A 19,201-nucleotide genomic window follows, 5' to 3' on the forward strand; every position below is an offset into this window, starting at 1 on the left:
ATTGCACAGTAACCAAATTTCCACTCAAAAAAATTATAATAGAGCTCCATAAATATGTCTTCCTCATTCCCAAGTCAGTGTTCTTCTCTATAAACAAATACTAGAAGGAACGGTATATCTTAGGGAAACCTAAACCTTTATTTTTAGCTGTCAACCTGGGAATGATGCTGTGTTATGGTTTTAAACAGAGTATTTTAACTTTTGTCCAAGATTTAAATGTCCCTCTTTATGACATTCAATTTTTAAGGCAACTTAAAAGCCATTGGCTTTTAAACTACCAAAATGTGAGGTTTTTTGGATACAACATACACACCATAATTTTATATTAATTAAGGAGTGTTTTGTTCAACTTCTTAAAAAAATATGTGAAAACATTTTATTCCATGTACAATAATGTACATAAAGTTTAAAGTGGTCGCAAAAGAGACCAGCATTAATACAAGCCATATTTACAGTAGCACATCACAGTAAACTGACAACTCATTCACAGATTCAACATTTTGACATAGTGTTCTTGTGCTTAGTTGATGAAGTGAAGCTTTTATTCCAATGCTGAACTCCACAAACACCCACAGTGTTCAGGATATGCCATTTTAAACTAGCACAAGGTCAGGGTCAGAGTTCAGAGTGTTGTTCGGGTACTGTGGCACTAGACTGAGCTGAGCTCTCCGTCTCTTCTTCACTCTCCGTACTGTCATTATTTAGTTCGTTTTCAGCAGCAGCTGCTTCTCCCAGGGCAGGATTTTCATTAGGTTCATTTTCATCGAGTGCAACGAAGGCATTATTATTTGAGAGATTTGCATTCTCCTTCTCATCAATATCAACTTTTTGATGGCACATTGGACAAGTGTCCTGAATATAGAGCCATTTCCGAAGGCAAAGCGCATGGAAATAATGGTTACATGGAGTAATACGAGCAGATGTAGTAAACTCATGGTAGCAGATTGCACACACATCATCTATGTCACGTAGTCGCTCTCCTTTGACTTCAGGAAGGGAGTTGATTTTCTTAACAGCTGTCCTGCGATTTATGAAAGTTTTCCAGCCATTCTTTGCTTGCAGGTAAATGTTGAAATAGGCATGTAGACACATCATACAAGCCCGGATTTTGCTTCCTGATTCAAATACCATGGTGTAAGCACCATTTCCAAACATTATTACTCCAAATATAAATTCAATAATATTGCCTGTTGATCTAACATAGTAGACATAATCATCCAGCTTTTCCCATAAAACATTATAGTAGCCATCTATCATGAACAATACATACACAGTGATAGAAACAATGACCTTGAGGCAGAGTTCCACACAGAACGCTGTAACAGCAAACAGCCATGTATTTAATGCATAGTGATGCCAAAGGATATAGCTAAGCAAAATTGGAAGAAGAAAGAGGCAAGCTGAGACAAAAAGCACAGGGAAGTGTCTGCGAAGTGAGGACACGTGGGAGGCACTCAGAGACATGAGCACAGGGTCAGTCATCCCGTGGATAAAATGTAGGACTGCAGTAAGCAAAAGGCACATGTTTCGACTTAAGCGGACTAGTCTCTCCTCTGGCTTTAGCCCGCTTAAGCCAGTCTGCAGGGCTAAAATGAAAAATAAAACTGGTGCCACAAAACCAAGCCTCCTGTCATCTTCATCTGTAGAGCCAATAAAGGCCAAAATGCCAAGCCCGAGATAATGTGCCACAGATGAAATTACAGCACTCATGCCTAACACAGTTAAAGTGGAATCACATCCACTGATAATAAGGCTGCAAAGTAATTCCCAGAAACTGTCCCAAGAAATCATGTAGAATTTCATGCTTGGATCTGTTTCAGTTACCTTGATGACATAAAGCAGCACAACAGCTTGAACTGTGAGTCTTGATAACCAAAAAATACGCAACACAGCTGGGAAACGAATCCTTTTCCACGTATCTTCCAGCAACAACTGTAATCCATAAATGCGATACATATGCCTTATAAGAAGATAGACATACCTTGTGGAATAGTAGAACCATTTCATTTTAGTAAATAAAATAGCCAGGCTGTGCAATGTCAAAATGAAACCTGATGTAAAGACTAAAATCTGCCTGATGTGTAAAGGTAAGTCGATGATGAAGCCTACAACGGGAATCAATAAATCCAGGATGATTAGTTGAGAATATATGGACTCAATATTTAAGAGAGCAACATAGCCAATTCCAAAGACAAGCTGAAGGACAGAGAGTGCCATCCATAAGGAGGGTCCTTTATGAGGAAGGAGCTGAACTCCAAAAGCTGTTGTGTAATAGGCACTGTGGAAGTCTATGTGCAAAAAAGCGTAATAGTTCACCAACACTGATGTTGCAGCTAGCAGAAAAGCAGAGCTGATCATATAAAACTTGAAAAGTGATCGTTGTGACAGAACCAGAACAACACTGGATGCCAAGACCCCTAAAGAAAAAAGAAAGTTGTAGTTAACTTGTGTGTACATTTTTCAACAGAAATTATTCAGTTAGTGGTTGCAAATTTTAACACTTAATCACTTTGAACAAACAAGGAAGCAAATCCCAGTAGACCAGAATTTTAATTTATATATGTGCTTCCTCCAAACGACTGAGAAGCATGCTATGATACTGACTAAACAACAGCTGGATGGCAGTTCTTAAGTACAGTAATTACCTCTACATCTATTCCACTGTGGTACCCTCTATCTAACAAGTCCAGTGTTTTGGTACAAATGAGATATGAGAAAACAGTTCAGGAGTTGGAATCTGTTGCCAATCTTTATTAAAACTGAGCTGTCCAATGTCAATTGGAATCAGATGATGCCTAAGTCAAATAAATTAAATAAATAAAAAACTGACAGAAATCTTGTAAAAATCAGCCAATAGTAGATTGCTCTAATATACATTTTACAAAGTATAGGACACTTTATAATTCTACTACAGAAAGGTAAATAAAAAATTGGAACAAAAGCAACAGAGTAATTGTACTGTGACTCGTATCACATGCTGTAATGCTGATGAGATATTTCCTTAATAGATTCTATATATTTCTGTGAACATGGGGTGAGCATAGATATAAAATATTTTTCCAAGCTTGATTATGTGTTTATAAATTACATATACAACTGATTAATTTTATGTACATTCTGTAGGCCATCAGGTATGCTAAATTACTAAATCATTTCATTTTATAATCTGTTTTTTGTTTCTTCTGCCCAGACCTGGAAAGCAGATCTGAGGTCTTCAGGTATACAGTCTGTTTAATTCACGAGCAAATAAGATTCAAAAATATTGTTGCATTTCCAATATAAAAATAAGAATGCAAAAGAAAGAGCATAGATATGATCCTAACCAAGCCATTTTTAAAGCATTTGCCTGTGGATAGCTGTTAATTTAAGCATTCATTATTGATGAATAGTATATAATATCTGACAACAAGCTAAATACAGAAAGCTTCTTAAGTTTGAGAAAATACATTTAGTAAGACAAAACCTTTATTACAGTATTATCCGACACCTAGTGAGTTATCTGAAAAACAGAGTTACTCACAGTAGGCCAGCACAACTTGTGACATTGGAAGCTGGACACAACTCACCAACCTACTGTGGCTTATCAGACATTCTACACTCCTCCTGTTCTTGCTATCTTGGGCAGGCAACCAAAACAGATCCTTGAACTCAGTGGGGCAGTATTTGACTAGGTGTGCCGTAAATTATGCAGGCCTCTCATAAATATTAAATTAAGCTCAAACAACAGCAGCTAGAATTATCAAAAGCATGAGCACTAGACCCATACTGCTTATAATTATTATTTATGAAGCATATCATTCATCAAGGCATTATACTTAAAATAATGTAAGAAAAATAGTTTTGCTTAGTAATTTGAAACTAGATTTTTATAATATATGAAGCTGAAGGCCATTTAATTATTTCTATGTACACTGCTATGGCAAATGAACAATCTTTAATGCAAAAACTAAGATTCAAACATTTTCAACTTGGGAATCAGGCTTCAGGGGGAAATCTCTGGATTTCAAATGACTGAATATATCATTTAGGAAGGCTATGTATGGATTATCACTTCAGCCATGCAATAATACAGATTCTCTAAGACATGTCTTGGGTAAAGGAATCAACCTAAAGGCCCTACTGCTTTCTAAGGGAAATTACTAAAATATGCTTGTTGATTAGAAGATTGCACCTCTTCTCACTTAAAATAACTTTTTTGCAACACTGACCTTTCACTTACATGTTTATTTTTTAATTTATTGAGGATTTTACATAGAGTAAAAGACAAATCTAAAGACAGATATAGAAAAGGAACAAAAACATGGCTATTGGAAACAGTGGCAAATCTATGCTGGTTCAGGACAGAAGAGGAAGAACATATTTCTACAATAGTTTTGCAATGTACCATGCTGTAACAAGGCAAGGCTTGGCAACATACTCAGATTTCCTATACGCCTTGAGGAGAACACTACAGGTGAAACTCGAAAAATTAGAATATCGTGCCAAGGTTCATTTATGTCAGTATGGCAACTCAAAAGGTGAAACCAATATATGAGATAGACGCATTACATGCAAAGCGAGATATGTCAAGCCTTACTTTGGTATAATTGTGATGATTATGGCGTACAGCTTATGAAAACCCCAAATTCACAATCTCAGAAAATTAGAATATTACATGACATCAATAACACAAGGATTGGAAATAGAACAATATTGGACCTCTGCAAAGTATAAGCATGCATATGTACTCAGTACTTGGTTTGGGCCCCTTTTGCAGCAATGACTGCCGCAATGCGGCGTGGCATGGATGCTATCAGCCTGTGGCACTGCTGAGATGTTATGGAAGACCAGGATGCTTCAATAGCGGCCTTCAGCTCCGCTGCATTGTTTGGTCTCATGTCCCTCATCTTTCTCTTGGCAATGCCCCATAGATTCTCTATGGGGTTCAGGTCAGGCGAGTTTGCTGGCCAATCAAGCACAGTAATCCCATGGTCAGTGAACCAGGTTTTGGTACTTTTGGCAGTGTGGGCAGGTGCCAAGTCCTGCTGGAAAATGAAGTCAGCATCCCCATAAAGCTTGTCTGCGGAAGGAAGCATGAAGTGCTCCAAAATCTTCTGGTAGACGGCTGCGTTGACCCTGGACTTAATGAAGCACAGTGGACCAACACCAGCAGATGACATGGCTCCCCAAATCAACACAGACTGTGAAAACTTCACACTGGACTTCAAGCATTGTGCATTGTGTGCCTCTCCATTCTTCCTCCAGACTCTGGGTCCTTGGTTCCCAAAAGTTGCTCTCATCAGAAAAGAGGACTTTGGACCACTGGGCAACAGACCAGTTCTTTTTTTCTGTAGCCCAGGTAAGACACTTCTGACGTTGTTTGTTGTTCAGGAGCGCTTGACAAGAGGAATACGACATTTGAAGCCCATGTCCAGGATCCGTCTGTGTGTGGTGGCTCTTGATGCACTAACTCCAGCCTCAGTCCACTCCTTGTGAAAGTCCCCAACACTTTTGAATGGCCTTTTCCTGACAATCCTCTCCAGGCTGTGGTCATCCCTGCTGCTTGTGCACCTTCTTCTACCACACTTTTCCCTTCCACATAACCTTCTATTGATGTGCTTTGATACAGCACTTTGGGAACATCCAACTTCTTTTGCAATTACCTTTTGGGGCTTTCCCTCCTTATGGAGGGTGTCAATGATGGTTTTCTGCACAACTGTCAGGTCAGCAGTCTTTCCCATGCTTGTGATTCCTACTGAACCAGCCTGAGAGACCATTTAAAGGCTCAGGAACCCTTTGCAGGTGTTATAGATTCATTAGCTGATTAGAGTGGGACACTTTGAGCCTAGAATATTGAACCTTTTCACACTATTCTAATTTTCTGAGATTGTGAATTTGGGGTTTTCATAAGCTGTACGCCATAATCATCACAATTATACCAAAGTAAGGCTTGACATATCTCGCTTTGCATGTAATGTGTCTATCTCATATATTGGTTTCACCTTTTGAGTTGCCTTACTGACATAAATGAACATTTGCACGATATTCTAATTTTTCGAGTTTCACCTGTATTTCTAAAGATAAAAATCTGGATCTTGCTTCAGAAGGAAGCGTTTACAAAAATGACACGATTTTTGTCTTAAGCCTGTTTTCCATGTATCTATAAGCTAGAAGAAAATGTTTTATGTTCTAAAAGCTGACACAGACTCTATACTTCATATTGCTGAATAAAATCCCTGAGAAAAAGCTTGAACAGTAGAGTATAAAAAGTGATGCAATTCTGATTTCCTGGGAAAAGGGTGAAATGATGCTACTAACTATCATTACATTCCATAATATTTCTGCCTTATGAATTCCAATACAAATAATCCTAAATGTCTATTACGGACCAAACTGAATTTACATGGAGTTTAACCAGGCTTGTCTTATGAGTCACAGTTGCAGAACATTTATTAATTCTCAGAAGAGGGTGGCATACCCAGATGTTCCAATTAAATTCAGTAGTACTTTTTACAACTTATTAAGAAAGTTCAGTGATAACATTTCTTTCTGAGTCAAAGCTGGTGAAACATCCATAAGCTAGATACAGGTAGTCCTCGGTTAATGACAGTAACTGGGATGGGAATTTCCGTTGCTAAGCAATGCGATCATACACCACAATGTCACAGGACCACATCACTTAGGAACGGTAATCCTGGCAGTCCCAGTTGCTGCTGTTAACTGAATTGCACCTGGTTGTTAGGCGAGGACCCACCCGATTCAAGCCATTACCAGATTAGTCCCTCCCAGCCCCGAGGCTCAGTAAGCCTGCCTCCTCTTGAACTCTCCCCACTCTATCTTCCCTGCCCATTTCTGCCTTTTTGGCCACCCTACACAGCAGCACTCCTCGGTGGCTGTGACGGCACCTGCAGTGCTGGGGCTAAAGTAAAGGCCCAGGGCCTTGAGCAGTTTCAGCTGGCCGCCACCGCCCCCGGGCCTCTACTTCAGCTCCGGTACTGCTGGCACTGCCGCCAGTAAGTGCCACCTCAACCCCACGCCTCAGCCAGCCACCCCAGCACAAAGCCCCAGCTGCCTCTGCCACCCTGCACTCTGCCAGCCCTGCCACCCCCAGCTGACCTTTGCTGTCATCTTCCTTCTGCTGCTGACAAGGCGTGCCCAGCCTGGCCCTATGTGAGGAAGCTGCTGGCCATGCAAGGCCTTCTCTCTGTGGCCACGTGAGGCCTCCTCCAAGTCGTACACATCCTTCTGCAAGTTGTATGCAGGCCTGTGAGGCTTCAGAGGCCTTCTGAAGCCTTGTGAGAAGGATGCGGACAGCCTCAGGAAAGCCTTGCACAGCCAGCCGTTGCCTCGCAAAGGGCCAGGCCAGGTGCACCTCATCAGCAGCAAGAGGAAGAAGACAGCAAAGGTCAACTGGGGGCAGCAGGGCTGGCAGAGGCAGTGGAATCCAGGGTGGCCAAAAGGACAGAGATAGGGGGCGAGATAGGCAGGTGGGGCAAGCTGAAGTGCCCCTGAGGCTGTAAGTGTGGGTGGGCTGCCAGGTGCCCCAATTTTGGTCACATGATCACGGGGATGCTGCAATAGCCATAACTTTGGGGACCAGGCATAAGTACCATTCGTTCAGCACTGCTGTAACTTCAAACAGTCACTGAACAAATGGTTGTTAACTAAGGATTAACTGTACTACCTAATGCAGTCTGGCTTCTGCTTCTTGCCACAAGCTGAAGTTTCAGCAACAAAGCTTGCCAAGGTTATCTTCATAGATCATAATCTAAATCCAGAGAAAGTCAGTCACGCTTCAGTCCCACTGAAATAATACTACCGCTGAAATAAGGGCATCTCTGGTTATTCCTGTGTCCTTAATTTCAGGGGTAGTAAAACATGCTTCATGTTTTGCATCAGGGCCTCTTACTGATATATAGTTTAAATTTAAACACAGCTTCATTTTTCAATTAGTTAGTTGCAATCTACTGCACATGTTACCTGCATGTCAGTCCCAATGAATCACAGATGATGCTTCTGAACAGACATGCATAGGTTTGTAATGTAAAATGCACACAATAGTTTGATTCTACTTATTGCACTGTAAGACATGTTTAAGCAAGGTCAGGGTAAGAATACTTGTTGAGTAAGTAGTTATGCCTTTCCATTTTCTTATGTAACCATCTACAGTCTTTGCCTTCTAAGTGACTAAAAAACAAGTATTATCAGATCTCAAATAATCAATGTCAGATAATCCAAATTAAATTAATTACAAATAATGTAGAAGGAAAAACAGGGACAATGTGAAGCTTCTTATATTACCTTAGGAACTTCTCTTTGTAAGTGAAGCTTGTTAAATTGAATTATCAATAGAAGCTGCATCTATTTTCCTTACTCACTGAGCTATAAATGCCACACCAGTCTCTTAAAAAGGCTTTAAAAATAGACTCTATTTATCCTCTAATCCTTTCAAGAAAATAACCATTTGCACATAGTTCTCAAGTGGTACTAATCATTTAATATTAACACTGTGCTCTTAATAGAGATTATCCAGTAACAGAACAAGCGTATCTCATTTACTCAGAATTAGTTTCAAAGTTCTTGTGATAAAGCTTCCTAACAGCATAAATGACATATTTTGATGAGATTTATAATTCCAACACCTCCTCCTTGATCAACAAAATTGATCAAGAAGAAACAAAATTATAATATGTAAAAATCCTCTCTCTGAAAATGGTTCTTTCCTTAGCTAACTTGTCCTGCTAGCTGCAATTAACACCTTGTTCTAAATGATAGGTCACCTGAAAATTTCTCTCTCTGCCCTTCACGCTAAGCTATGTTTTGACTGTTACCTTGCTCCAGTGTATCTCCTTCCTGTGCCCTATGCCAAGATCACTAGGGTTAGGGTTGGATTTGTATATCTGTCAGCCCTTCCAGGTAAACCAGACAGGAAACACGACTAGATGAGCTAATTCTACTTTATTGTAAGGCTTCGTTAACAGAATCTTGCAAGTCTGAAAGGACAAATCTCCCTCCCTCCCTATTTACTGCCTTAGCAGGTAGGACGGGTCCTTCCTAAGTTTCTTCCTCTGGCTGTTACTCTGTTGCGGACTCCTTTCTCTTTTATCTGATCCTTCCCTGGGCGGCATCTCTTCCGCCCCGTCTTCCAAGATCACCCTCACATTCCATCGCATCACCCTCCTCTTCAGACTCATCCCCCCTTCCCAAGTTCCCAGGGGAAACAGGCTGTGGACTGTGAGAATGAAATGCAGCTGTGTTATTCTCCTCTTCTCCCGGTATCTCCGAGATCACACGAGGCTTCCCATAAACAGTCTGCTCCAGTCAAGGTGACAGCTGCCCCTCCCTTGGGAATCTGTTGGCCTCCCCCTCTCCGATCCTGCATGCCTGATGTGGAAGGAGCTGATTCATTTCTCCCTGCCTGATCTCTTGCTATTCCCAAGGCCCCCTCCACCCCATAGAAAAACTCTTCTTGCTCATCTTGGTCAATGCCTGACTCCTGCAAGGCCAGTAGTTGCTTAGGGCAGGGTTTGCTGGGACAGTCATGAAAGCGGTGCACCATTTGTGGCGCATGCATGTCCACTGCTGCCTCCCATCATCTTTCTGACTCTGGGTAGCCTTTCCAGTGTATCAACCCACTTTCCTCCGCGTCTAGAGTCTAACACCTCTTCCAACTTGTACTCTTCCTCCCCGTTTACTAGAATGGGAGGGGAGGTGCTGTCTGTGAACACAGAGTGCAGGGGGGAGCTTCCTTCACAAGCAAAGATCGATGGAACATGGGGTGAACCCTTATTGATGCAAGCAACTGCAAATGAAAAGCCATGGGTTAATTTGCTTAATTACTGGGAAAGGGCCAATAAATTTTGAGTCCAGTTTCTTGGAAGGTCTCACGGAAGTTAAAAATTTTGCAGAAAGCCATACCAAATCTCCTTCTTCAATTCTAACTCCCTCTTGCCTTGTGCATCTGTTGCTTTTTTGTATGCAGCCTTAAGAGGCTTTGGGCTGCTTGCCTCTCATGCGGGAAATCTGTGACGCGAGGGACGGTGCTTTCTTGCCTGGTTGCTGTAAGGCTCATGGGCGAAATCTGTAAGTTGCCTGGAGCAGTGACACACCGATCAATGAGTGCGCTGCATTCTTGTAAGCCCAATTCAGCAAGAAGTATGAGATCAGTCCAGTTGTCTTGCTGGTAAGAAATACAGCACCTTAAATACTGCTGCAATAGTTGGTTAACTTTCTCAGCTTCTCCGTTTGCCTCCGGATGGTGCAAGAAAGACAAATGATTTTTAATATTTAATAATTGCAAGAGGGCCCTCAAAAATTTGGAAGTGAATTGACTTCCTCGGTCTGTCTCCTCTATATCTAAAGACGTGGTCTATGAGTTGAGCTGTTTCCTGGGCTACTGGGAAACCCTTGTAAGGAATAAAATGGGCTGATTTGGTAAATAAATCCACAGTGATGAAATCTAGAGAAACAGTGTCCCATGGCTGAGAAGGAGTTTCCAGTGGATGCAACAGCTCAACTGGCTTACCAGGGACTAATTTTGCTCTACGACAGATTCAGCAAGAGGAAACAAGCCTTAATGTCTGAATGGATGCGGGGCCACCAAAACTCTCGGAGGGCTCTCTGTTCCGTTTTAAATATCCCTGGTGCCGTTTTGTTGTTGTGGCACAACTGTAGTACCTCCTCCCTTAGGGGAAGAGGAACATAGGAACATCCATTGTGGAACAGCCTTCCCTCCTGTGAAAGGGAAAACGGTCCCTTGCTGGGCTCCCTGGAGGTCATCCATCCGGGCCCTGGCATATGTATCCTGTTGCTGCTGTGTCCTAATCCGATCAAAGAGATCAACAGCTTGTCTTCCTGTTCCCGGCCTCTTCTGTTTGTCTGATTTACAGTGCAATTCAAAGTTGCACTGCTGCAGTATTGTTGTTGGGGGGATGACTGGAGAGCCTCGTACTCTGGCTTGCATGAGAGATCGTCTGGAAGCTTGTTCTGGGAACCGGGGATGTATGAGATGTAAAAATCAAAGCGGGAGAAAAACTGTGCCCACCTGATTTGCCAAGGGACGAAAGATTGGGTGTTTTGCAGAATCTCTAAATTTTTACGATCTGTACATACTTGTATCAGGTATGCTGCTCCTTCTAGCAGGTGTTTCCATTACTGAAAGGCATTTCTTATCACCAGTAACTCTTTATTGAAAATATCATAGTTCCTTTCCGCTGGTAGGAGTGCTCTGGAGTAAAAGGCACATTGTAGCAAACCTGCCCCGCTCTTCCTTCTCTGCCTGGAGTAGAACTGCTCCTACCACTACATCTGAGGTGTCTGTCTGCAAAACAAGGGGGCAGGAGGGGTCTGGGTGGCAGAAGAGGGGTTGAGAAGCAAAAAGCTGCTTTAATTCTTGAAACGCCGCTTGTTGGGTTGACTAGGAGAATTGTCAACCCTTTCTTAGGAGCTGGGACAATGGTCTTGCAAGCTCAGCAAAATTAGGGATGAATTTCCTGTAGAAGTTAACAAAGCCCAGGAAGTGCTGCACATCTTTTGCAGTACCAGGGGCAGGGGGTGGGTGCCCTGATAGAATAGCTTGCACCTTTGCTGGATCCATTTGTATGCCTTCTGTGGAGATTTTGTAACCCAAATAGTCCAATTGGTGCAGATCAAATGCACATTTTTTTAGTTTAGCAAAGAGCTTGTTGTCTTGTAATTTTTGCAATACATTTCTGACAGGCAAGGAGGGATCTTCAAAATAAACTAATTATGTCTTCTAAGTAAACTACTACAGTAGTCCTTGCTTAACAACCATTCATTTAGTGACCGTTTGAAGTCACAACAGTGCTAAAAAAAAGTGACTTACGACCAGTGCCCAAAGTTATGTGTACCAGCACCCCCATGGTTATGTGATTGCAATCCAGGTGCTTGGCAACCAGTTCGCACTTACAATGGTTGCAGCACCCCAGGGTCATGTAATCATCATTTGTGACCTTTCCAGCCTGCTTGCGGCAAGCAAAATCAATGGGGAACCACGTGATTTGCTTAACAACCATGTGATTCACTTAACCATGTGATTCACTTTACAACCACTGCAAAAATGGTTGTAAAATCAGGTCCGATTCGCTTAACAACCACCCAGCTTAACAACCATTTTCTGGTTCCTATTGTGGTTAAGTGAGGACTACCTGTAGATATTTATCTAAAATGTCTGCAAATGTTTGGTTCATAAATCTCAAAAAACCAGCTCCACAGTTAACCAGGCCGAAAGGCATCACTGTGTATTCAACTTTCCATGCCTTGTATCATAGGCTATTAAATACTCATGCCATTCTTTCACTCTGATTAGGTTGTAAGCACTTCTCAAGTTGTTTTGTAAATGTGCCTTTTGTAGCTAGTCTAGTAGATCGGAGATAAGTGGGAGTGGATAATGGTTTCTAATTGTCACTTTGTTCAGGTCTTTGTAGTTATGAACGGTACACATGTGGGCGCCATCCTTTCCCTTCAGAGTGGCTGCTGCTTCTCCATCTTGTTTTTTGGGTACAAAGAACATGGGTGCTGATGCTGATGAATTAGAAGGGTGAATAAATCCTTTTCTGATGTTGACATCCAGATATTCCTTGAGGATGGCTAACTAGTGGGTAGACATGGGATACTGTCTCCTTGGTGGGATTTGGGCCCTGGCTTCAAATTGATGGTGCAATCACACACCCAGCTTGGGGTAACACGGATGCCTCTTCCTCCCCGGACACATCTGCATAGTCTGCATATTTTTCTGGCAATGCTGATCCTCCCTTGTTCTGCAATGGAGTGGGGGGGGTAAGCTTTCACTGCTTGAAAGTGATGTTGTTGGTATTTAGAAGAGGGAAATGAAAGTGTCCCTTGCTCCCAACTTGTAACTAGGTTGTGCAGCTGAAGCCATTCTATACCCAAGATTGTGGGCACTTGCAAGGAGACAGATACATGAAGTGTCATGAATTTTGTGTGATCTTTGATTGTCAGTTGCAAAGGAACTGTGTGCTACAGAATCAGTCCTGCCCTTAGTGGCTGACTGTCAATAGTCTTGGCTATCCTTGGGTTTTCTAGAGCTTGGGTTGGCAACGGTACAGTTTCTGTACCATTTCTATATCTATGAAATTAGCGGTTGCCCCAGAGTCTACGAGAGCAGAAAGCTCCACCTTCTGCCTGGAATCTAAAGAAACAGTAACAGAATTAGATATGCTTGCCTTTTGTTGGCTATCTGAGCATCCCTCAAATGGTGGATGGCCCTCCTTTGGGGCTCATGGGAGGGAGGCCAGTGAAGTTTCCCTGGGGCACTGTTTGGGAGCATGCTAGGAACTTGCTGGTTTCATGTTCTGTTGATTTACAAGTTTTGCATCTCATTGCTGTAACAGCCATTGATGCTTTTATTGGGCACGATCTTGCTATGTGTCCTGGGGCCCCAAAATAAAAGCACAGCCTCTGATTCCTTCTTCTTTGCTTCTCTCCTGATGATAGGGATCTCTTAGCTGCACCGATCTGCATGGGTTCTCCCGTGCTGATTCCAAGGATGCCACTGGGAGGGGTGGTATGGTGAAAGGCAGACTGTAGGATCTCTTCTCCTTCCTGTTCCTTCCCTACCTCAACTCTTCCAGCCTGGCATCTATAATTGCACAACACTGATATAGCTCATGCAGGTTATTTGGAGTGCTTTGTCTCACCAGCTCGTCCCTTAGTTCATCGCTCAGCCCTTCCCTGAATTGGTCAATTAAGGCTAAGTTGTTCTACCCTACATTACCAGCAAGTAATTTAAAGTCCGAAATATATGCCCTTACTCTTCTCTGTCCCTGCTTGAGCTTTTGGATCTCTCGACTAGCTGTGATTCTCTGTATGGGATCCCCAAAGTGTCCTTTGAGTTTATACATGAAGTCTTGATAGTTGTCCAGCACTGGACCGTTCCCCTCAATGAACGGTATTGCCTAATTAGCTGCTGCTTCCTTCAGCAAGCTCAGCACAAAAGTCACTTTGGTGCAATCAGTGAGAAATTCCACTGGTCTACCTGCTATAAATGTTTCACACTGAGTGATGAATGTCCAGAATTAATCCTGGTCCCTTCTGAATTTCTCCGGCAAGCTCCCATGGGGACACTCGGCTGCCACTGGTTGTGCTGCTGAATTCTGAGGTAAATTCTGCCCCAGTTGCTGCATTAGTTGTATCATGGCATTCTGTAAATTGGTCATCTGTGCATCTACTTGCTGCTTGTGTTGTAACAACGTGGCTGCCAGGTGCTCAGCGGATAGCAGGGTTCCTTGAGGATGAGAGGCCATTCTCAAAATTCCTCTCTTTAGAAGAGAGTAGGAGACTTGCAAGATTGATGTCAGCCCACCCAGGTAAACCAGACAAGAAACATGACTAGATGAGCTAATTCTACTTTTATTTATATATCAAGTTTGTCATTGCCCATCTTGTTAAAAAACTATTCTAGGCATTAGTGGCTGTTTACAGTTACAACACTGATGAAAAAGTAACTTTGCGGCCAGTCCTCGCATTTATGACCTTCACAGGTCTGTAAAGCAAAGGAAAGCTGGAGTAAGATTGTAAACACAGTTGCGGGTTCACTTAGCAACCGCTTTGCTTAACAACCAAGTTGCTGGTCCCAATTATAGTTGCTAAATGAGGACTATGTGTACTACATTTATTCTGTTATGGCAAATATGTTTATTTTGCAATAGACAAAATATATTTTCTTTCATAATAGTTGACACTGAATTTCTGAGCATGACTAAATTGTGTACTGTGAATTTAGATTACTAATAATTTAGATTACTAGAGCAATTTTATTGTAAGGCTACATTAACAGAATCTTGCAAGTCCAAAAGTACAAATCTTCTGCCCTCCGTATTTACCGCCTGAGTAGTTAGGGTCAGTCCTTCCTAGGTTTCTTTCTCTGGCTGTTATTCTGTTGCAGCCTTCTTTCTCTTTTATCTTATAGTTCCCTAGGTGGCATCTCTTCCCCCCATCTTCCAAGGTCCCCCTCATATCCCATCACAATATCACACAATGGAATGCACTTAATTAAACTTAATTGAACAAAATTAACTGAATTTGCACAAAACTCTAGGCCATAAACAGTGGTTTGCAAATCAGAAACAATGTTTGCACAATATTAACCTTAAAATAAGGACACATTATGGTTTAATGCAGTATAGAAGAACTAAGCCTATTTTGGGTCACATTATGGACATCAGTATTAGAATCCCATCCCAGCAATAATCCAGTATTAACCTCAACAATATAATCAAACACAATTTAATCTCCAAAGTATTTTGGCAACAGAGAAAAAGGGATTAAAATGTAACTAGTAAAGACACACCTACATGCTATGACTTTTGAGGGAGGCCATGAGAGTTAAGACAAGTGTCTAGTTGTAAGATAAAGGAACATCCAATTCAAATGTCTTCCTCCTCTATGTAATGATAAATTCTCAGAAAGAGGAATTCTATGAGGTAAGTTAGAACATATTTTGAAACACTAGTAATCTAAATTCACAGCATACAATTTAGTCATGCTCAGAAATTCAGTGTCAACTGTTGTGAAAGAAAATATATTTTCTCTGTAAGATAAAGGAACATCCAATTGTAAGATAAAGGAACATCCAATTCAAATGTCTTCCTCCGCTATGTAATGATAAATTCTCAGAAAGAGGAATTCTATGAGGTAAGTTAGAACATATTTTGAAACACTAGTAATCTAAATTCACAGCATACAATTTAGTCATGCTCAGAAATTCAGTGTCAACTATTATGAAAGAATATATATTTTGTCTATTGCAAAATAAACATATTTGCCATAACAGAATAAATGTAGTGCACATAGTCCTCATTTAGCAACTATAATTGGGACCAGCAACTCGGTTGTTAAGCAAAGTGGTTGCTAAGTGAACCCACAACTGTGCTTACAATCTTACTCCAACTTTCCTTTGCTTAATAGACCTGTGAAGGTCATAAATGTGAGGACTGGCCGCAAAGTTACTTTTTCATCAGCATTGTAACTGTAAACAGTTGCTAAACAAGGCAGTTGCTAAACAAGGACTACCTGCAATATACATATTCAAACTCAATATACTTTGGATACTTGGGGATTAAGCCAGAGGTGACAGTTAAATTCATTTCAATATATTCCGGAATATAAAATATGCTACAGTACTACAGTTATCTGAATAGATCTGGCAGTGCATGAGCGCCTCCAGGCATTTTTTTTTTCTGGCAACAGTAGGAAAATGGTTTGTCCAGGATTTTTTTTTTTTTAAGTTTCCCAATCTGGCCTACAGTTCTGAGTTTTCCTGTTGTCTCTGATCTGTTTTAACCAAGTTCAACACTTTTTTTTTTTTCCACCCAAGGTAAACTAGGTCCTACCACCTGTCAGCAGATGTTTGTTTACCTGACTGCAGCCCACAAATATTTGCTATATATTTTTGGCACCTGAACTTGAAAGTAAAAAAGGTTTCCAATCTTACCCACTAAAGCTTTTTTATCTGGCCAATTAAAGTCAATTCTTATTTCCACCAGGCTAGTAAAGAAGTATTGTTATGCCTGACTTATCAGCCATTTGAAATGTAGCATTTCTTGGAATGATAGCATCTGTGTGCGATAAACTTTGGCAACCCAGGTTTGTAGCCTATACATGACTAGTTGTGGCTTTCTATGATCAAGTATGTATTACTAAATGCTGCTCCATTTCTACATATACTGCATGGCTGAAGGTATTAAGATTTAAAGCAAAAATCAATACAATTATAAACAGTCAATATGCAGCGTTATCCTATCAACTCCAAATGCTTTTCTGAACCACCATGTTTTTACAGTTCTCCAAAAAGTTGTTTATTCACAAACAAGCTATGCAGCTACATGAAGTTGAATGCTACTTTCCACATACACAATTGCTATATATAGTGATTAAGTTTGGAACAGGATTTACAGTTATTTAAACAACAGACCAACGATTTCACTACAATAGGGAGTAGAAACTGAAACATTAGGAGTTATATCCAAGATGTTTATAACATCTACTTCAAACCAAGACCATAAAACAAAACCGGACAAACTTGTCATGAGTGTTTTTAAAAACCTTTTTTCAGCTTCTGTATTGGGTATGGCAGTAACTTGGTGAATCACCAGAATGACTGGACCATTTTTCTGTTTTAGAAGGGGTTGTTTTAAGGAAAATAAGAATGAAACCGTTACAGAGACACAGCATGCTTGTGTCAGAGTTTCTGGTCTCAATGGCCCTTTGTCATTCCAGGACTGAATCATTCTTCAGGTAGAAAGAAATAAGGAACTGAAATGGGAGTGCCTTTCACAATACATTTCTGGAAGAGCCCTACGGGTGACTAGGGAGATCAGAATGCAGGTTACATAAGAAATTCTCTTAGGTGGTAAATACATACACTGTCAACTACGACATGTCAAGATGAAGCTCCCAAGATGTCATCCTTTGAGCGCCCTTGACATTCATAAACACAAAGGCCGAACCATGGCAGAGACAGGCTCGCAGACTTGTTTGTCCGCTGCCATTTCAACACCTATTTATAGGGACGCCGGGAATTGGGAAATACGAGGGGGGAGGGGACGTTGTGCCAGACCCAAGCGGCCCAGGAGAAAGGTGGGCGACTTTCAGGAAGACCGCGAGCAGGCAGGCAGGCCTCGGCCCCTCCTTCCCCCCAGTGACAGAGGGGAGAGGGGCCAGGAAGGGTGCCCACGTCCACACGGGGACAGCGGGAAGGGGGGGGGGGCGGGAGGAATTCCGGCCGACCCCGTTCAGCGAGGGCAGGAGAGGAGCTCACCCAGCAGCCGCAGCAGCCCTCCCAGGAGGCCGGCCCAGAAGGAGTCACCGGGAAACACCGGGGGCGAGTTGAAGATGGCGTCGATGAGGAAGAGGGTGGGCACCCGCAGCACCACCTCCACGCCGACCCGGAGCCGCGGGCCCAGCAGCTCGGGCGGCGGCTGAAGGGGGCCCGGGGCCGCCATCCCCGAGTCCCCGCCGCCTCCTGTCCGTCTCTGGGCGGCTGGCGGGGAAGAGGTAGAGAAAGGGGATGGCGGCGGCGACGGCGGCGGTTGCTGCTGCTGCTGCTTCTAGCGCCCGGTTCTCGCTTCAGCTTCCCCCGGAGCCGCCTGGGATCGCACTCGCGTGGCCGCCGCGCGTGAGGCCACCGCCGGCGCCGCCATTGCGCCCGGCTCCCCTTCCTCCTCCTCCCTCCGCCTCCGCCTCCGCCGCCCCGCCGCCTCCCACGGACCAGCCAGCGCGCACCACCTGCGGCAGAGGCAACGGCACCAATGACGTCGCCAACGGCGTCCCAGAGACGCCCTGCGGTGAGAGGGAGCGTGGCCTCGACGTCCTCCGTCACAAAGATAGGCCCCGCCTCTTCCCAGGAGGAGGAGGAGGAGGAGGAAGGGGAGGAGCGACGCTCCCTCCCCATTGCGGCCGTTGGGCGCGCGCGCGCGCTCTCCCGAAACCCGTGTTAAGAGGTTTCCTCGTCTGATCGGAGAACCTCGGGGCTGCTGTTGGGTGAAGACGCACGGCCTCTCCGTCCCAGTGCAGGGCAACAATGGGGGAAAGTGATCGGTCCCTATTTCGTGCTTGTGAACCTCCAGGGTACCTGGGAAGAAACCCAATGGGACTGGCCCACCAGGGCTGCTCTGATATTTTTAGTATCTGAAATCCGACAATATGCTCCAGCCGTCAGTAGGATGGGTTGGTTTTATTTATTTTATTTATTTATTTATTTAGTAAATTCATACGGCCGCCCATCTCAGATACATGACTCTGGGCGGCTAACAGTTAAAACAAATAGGAGCAAAGTAAAACACAACCAGTAATTAAAAACATAACTCAAAACAGCATAGCAGCTGAGGATAATCAAATGCTGTGCAATCAATATAAATAGGATGGGCTCATGCACACTATCACTTGTGCCTTAATGTGTCGTGTGAACCCAGCCACTTGTGGTTGGGTCAACATTAAGCACACCGTGGCCTAGTGTGTTGTTGAACATAGCTTCAACCTCCTATTATCCAGCCACAACTCTTTTTCAGCATCTAGTGCGGGGATGGGTGAGGGTAGCCCTCTAGATTAGATGTCTGGTCATTTCCAGGGATAGATATTAGAGGGGAAATCCTGCATGGTTGGTTGTGGTAAACAACAGTGCAACTGTTGTTGCCCATCCCACACAAAAGGACTTCTCTTACACCTTAGAGTGCATGCAAAT

At 42.9% G+C, this 19,201-nt stretch overlaps 1 protein-coding gene across 1 annotated transcript; it reads right to left on the reverse strand.

Annotated features, from left to right (window-relative positions):
- Positions 1 to 117: 117 nt before the first annotated feature.
- On the reverse strand, positions 118 to 18,272 carry RNF139 (ring finger protein 139). The gene is given in 3 exon segments (XM_088148986.1): positions 118 to 650; positions 652 to 2,417; positions 17,780 to 18,272. Coding segments are annotated over 3 exon segments (2,007 nt in total). The 5' UTR covers positions 17,964 to 18,272; the 3' UTR covers positions 118 to 593.
- Between the last annotated feature and the right edge of the window lie 929 nt (positions 18,273 to 19,201).

This window comes from Python bivittatus, unplaced genomic scaffold (genome assembly GCF_059951505.1).
Source record: "Python bivittatus isolate LINGU-HERP-01145 unplaced genomic scaffold, Pbiv_v1 ctg000590_np1212, whole genome shotgun sequence".
In the NCBI taxonomy this organism is placed as follows: domain Eukaryota; kingdom Metazoa; phylum Chordata; class Lepidosauria; order Squamata; family Pythonidae; genus Python; species Python bivittatus.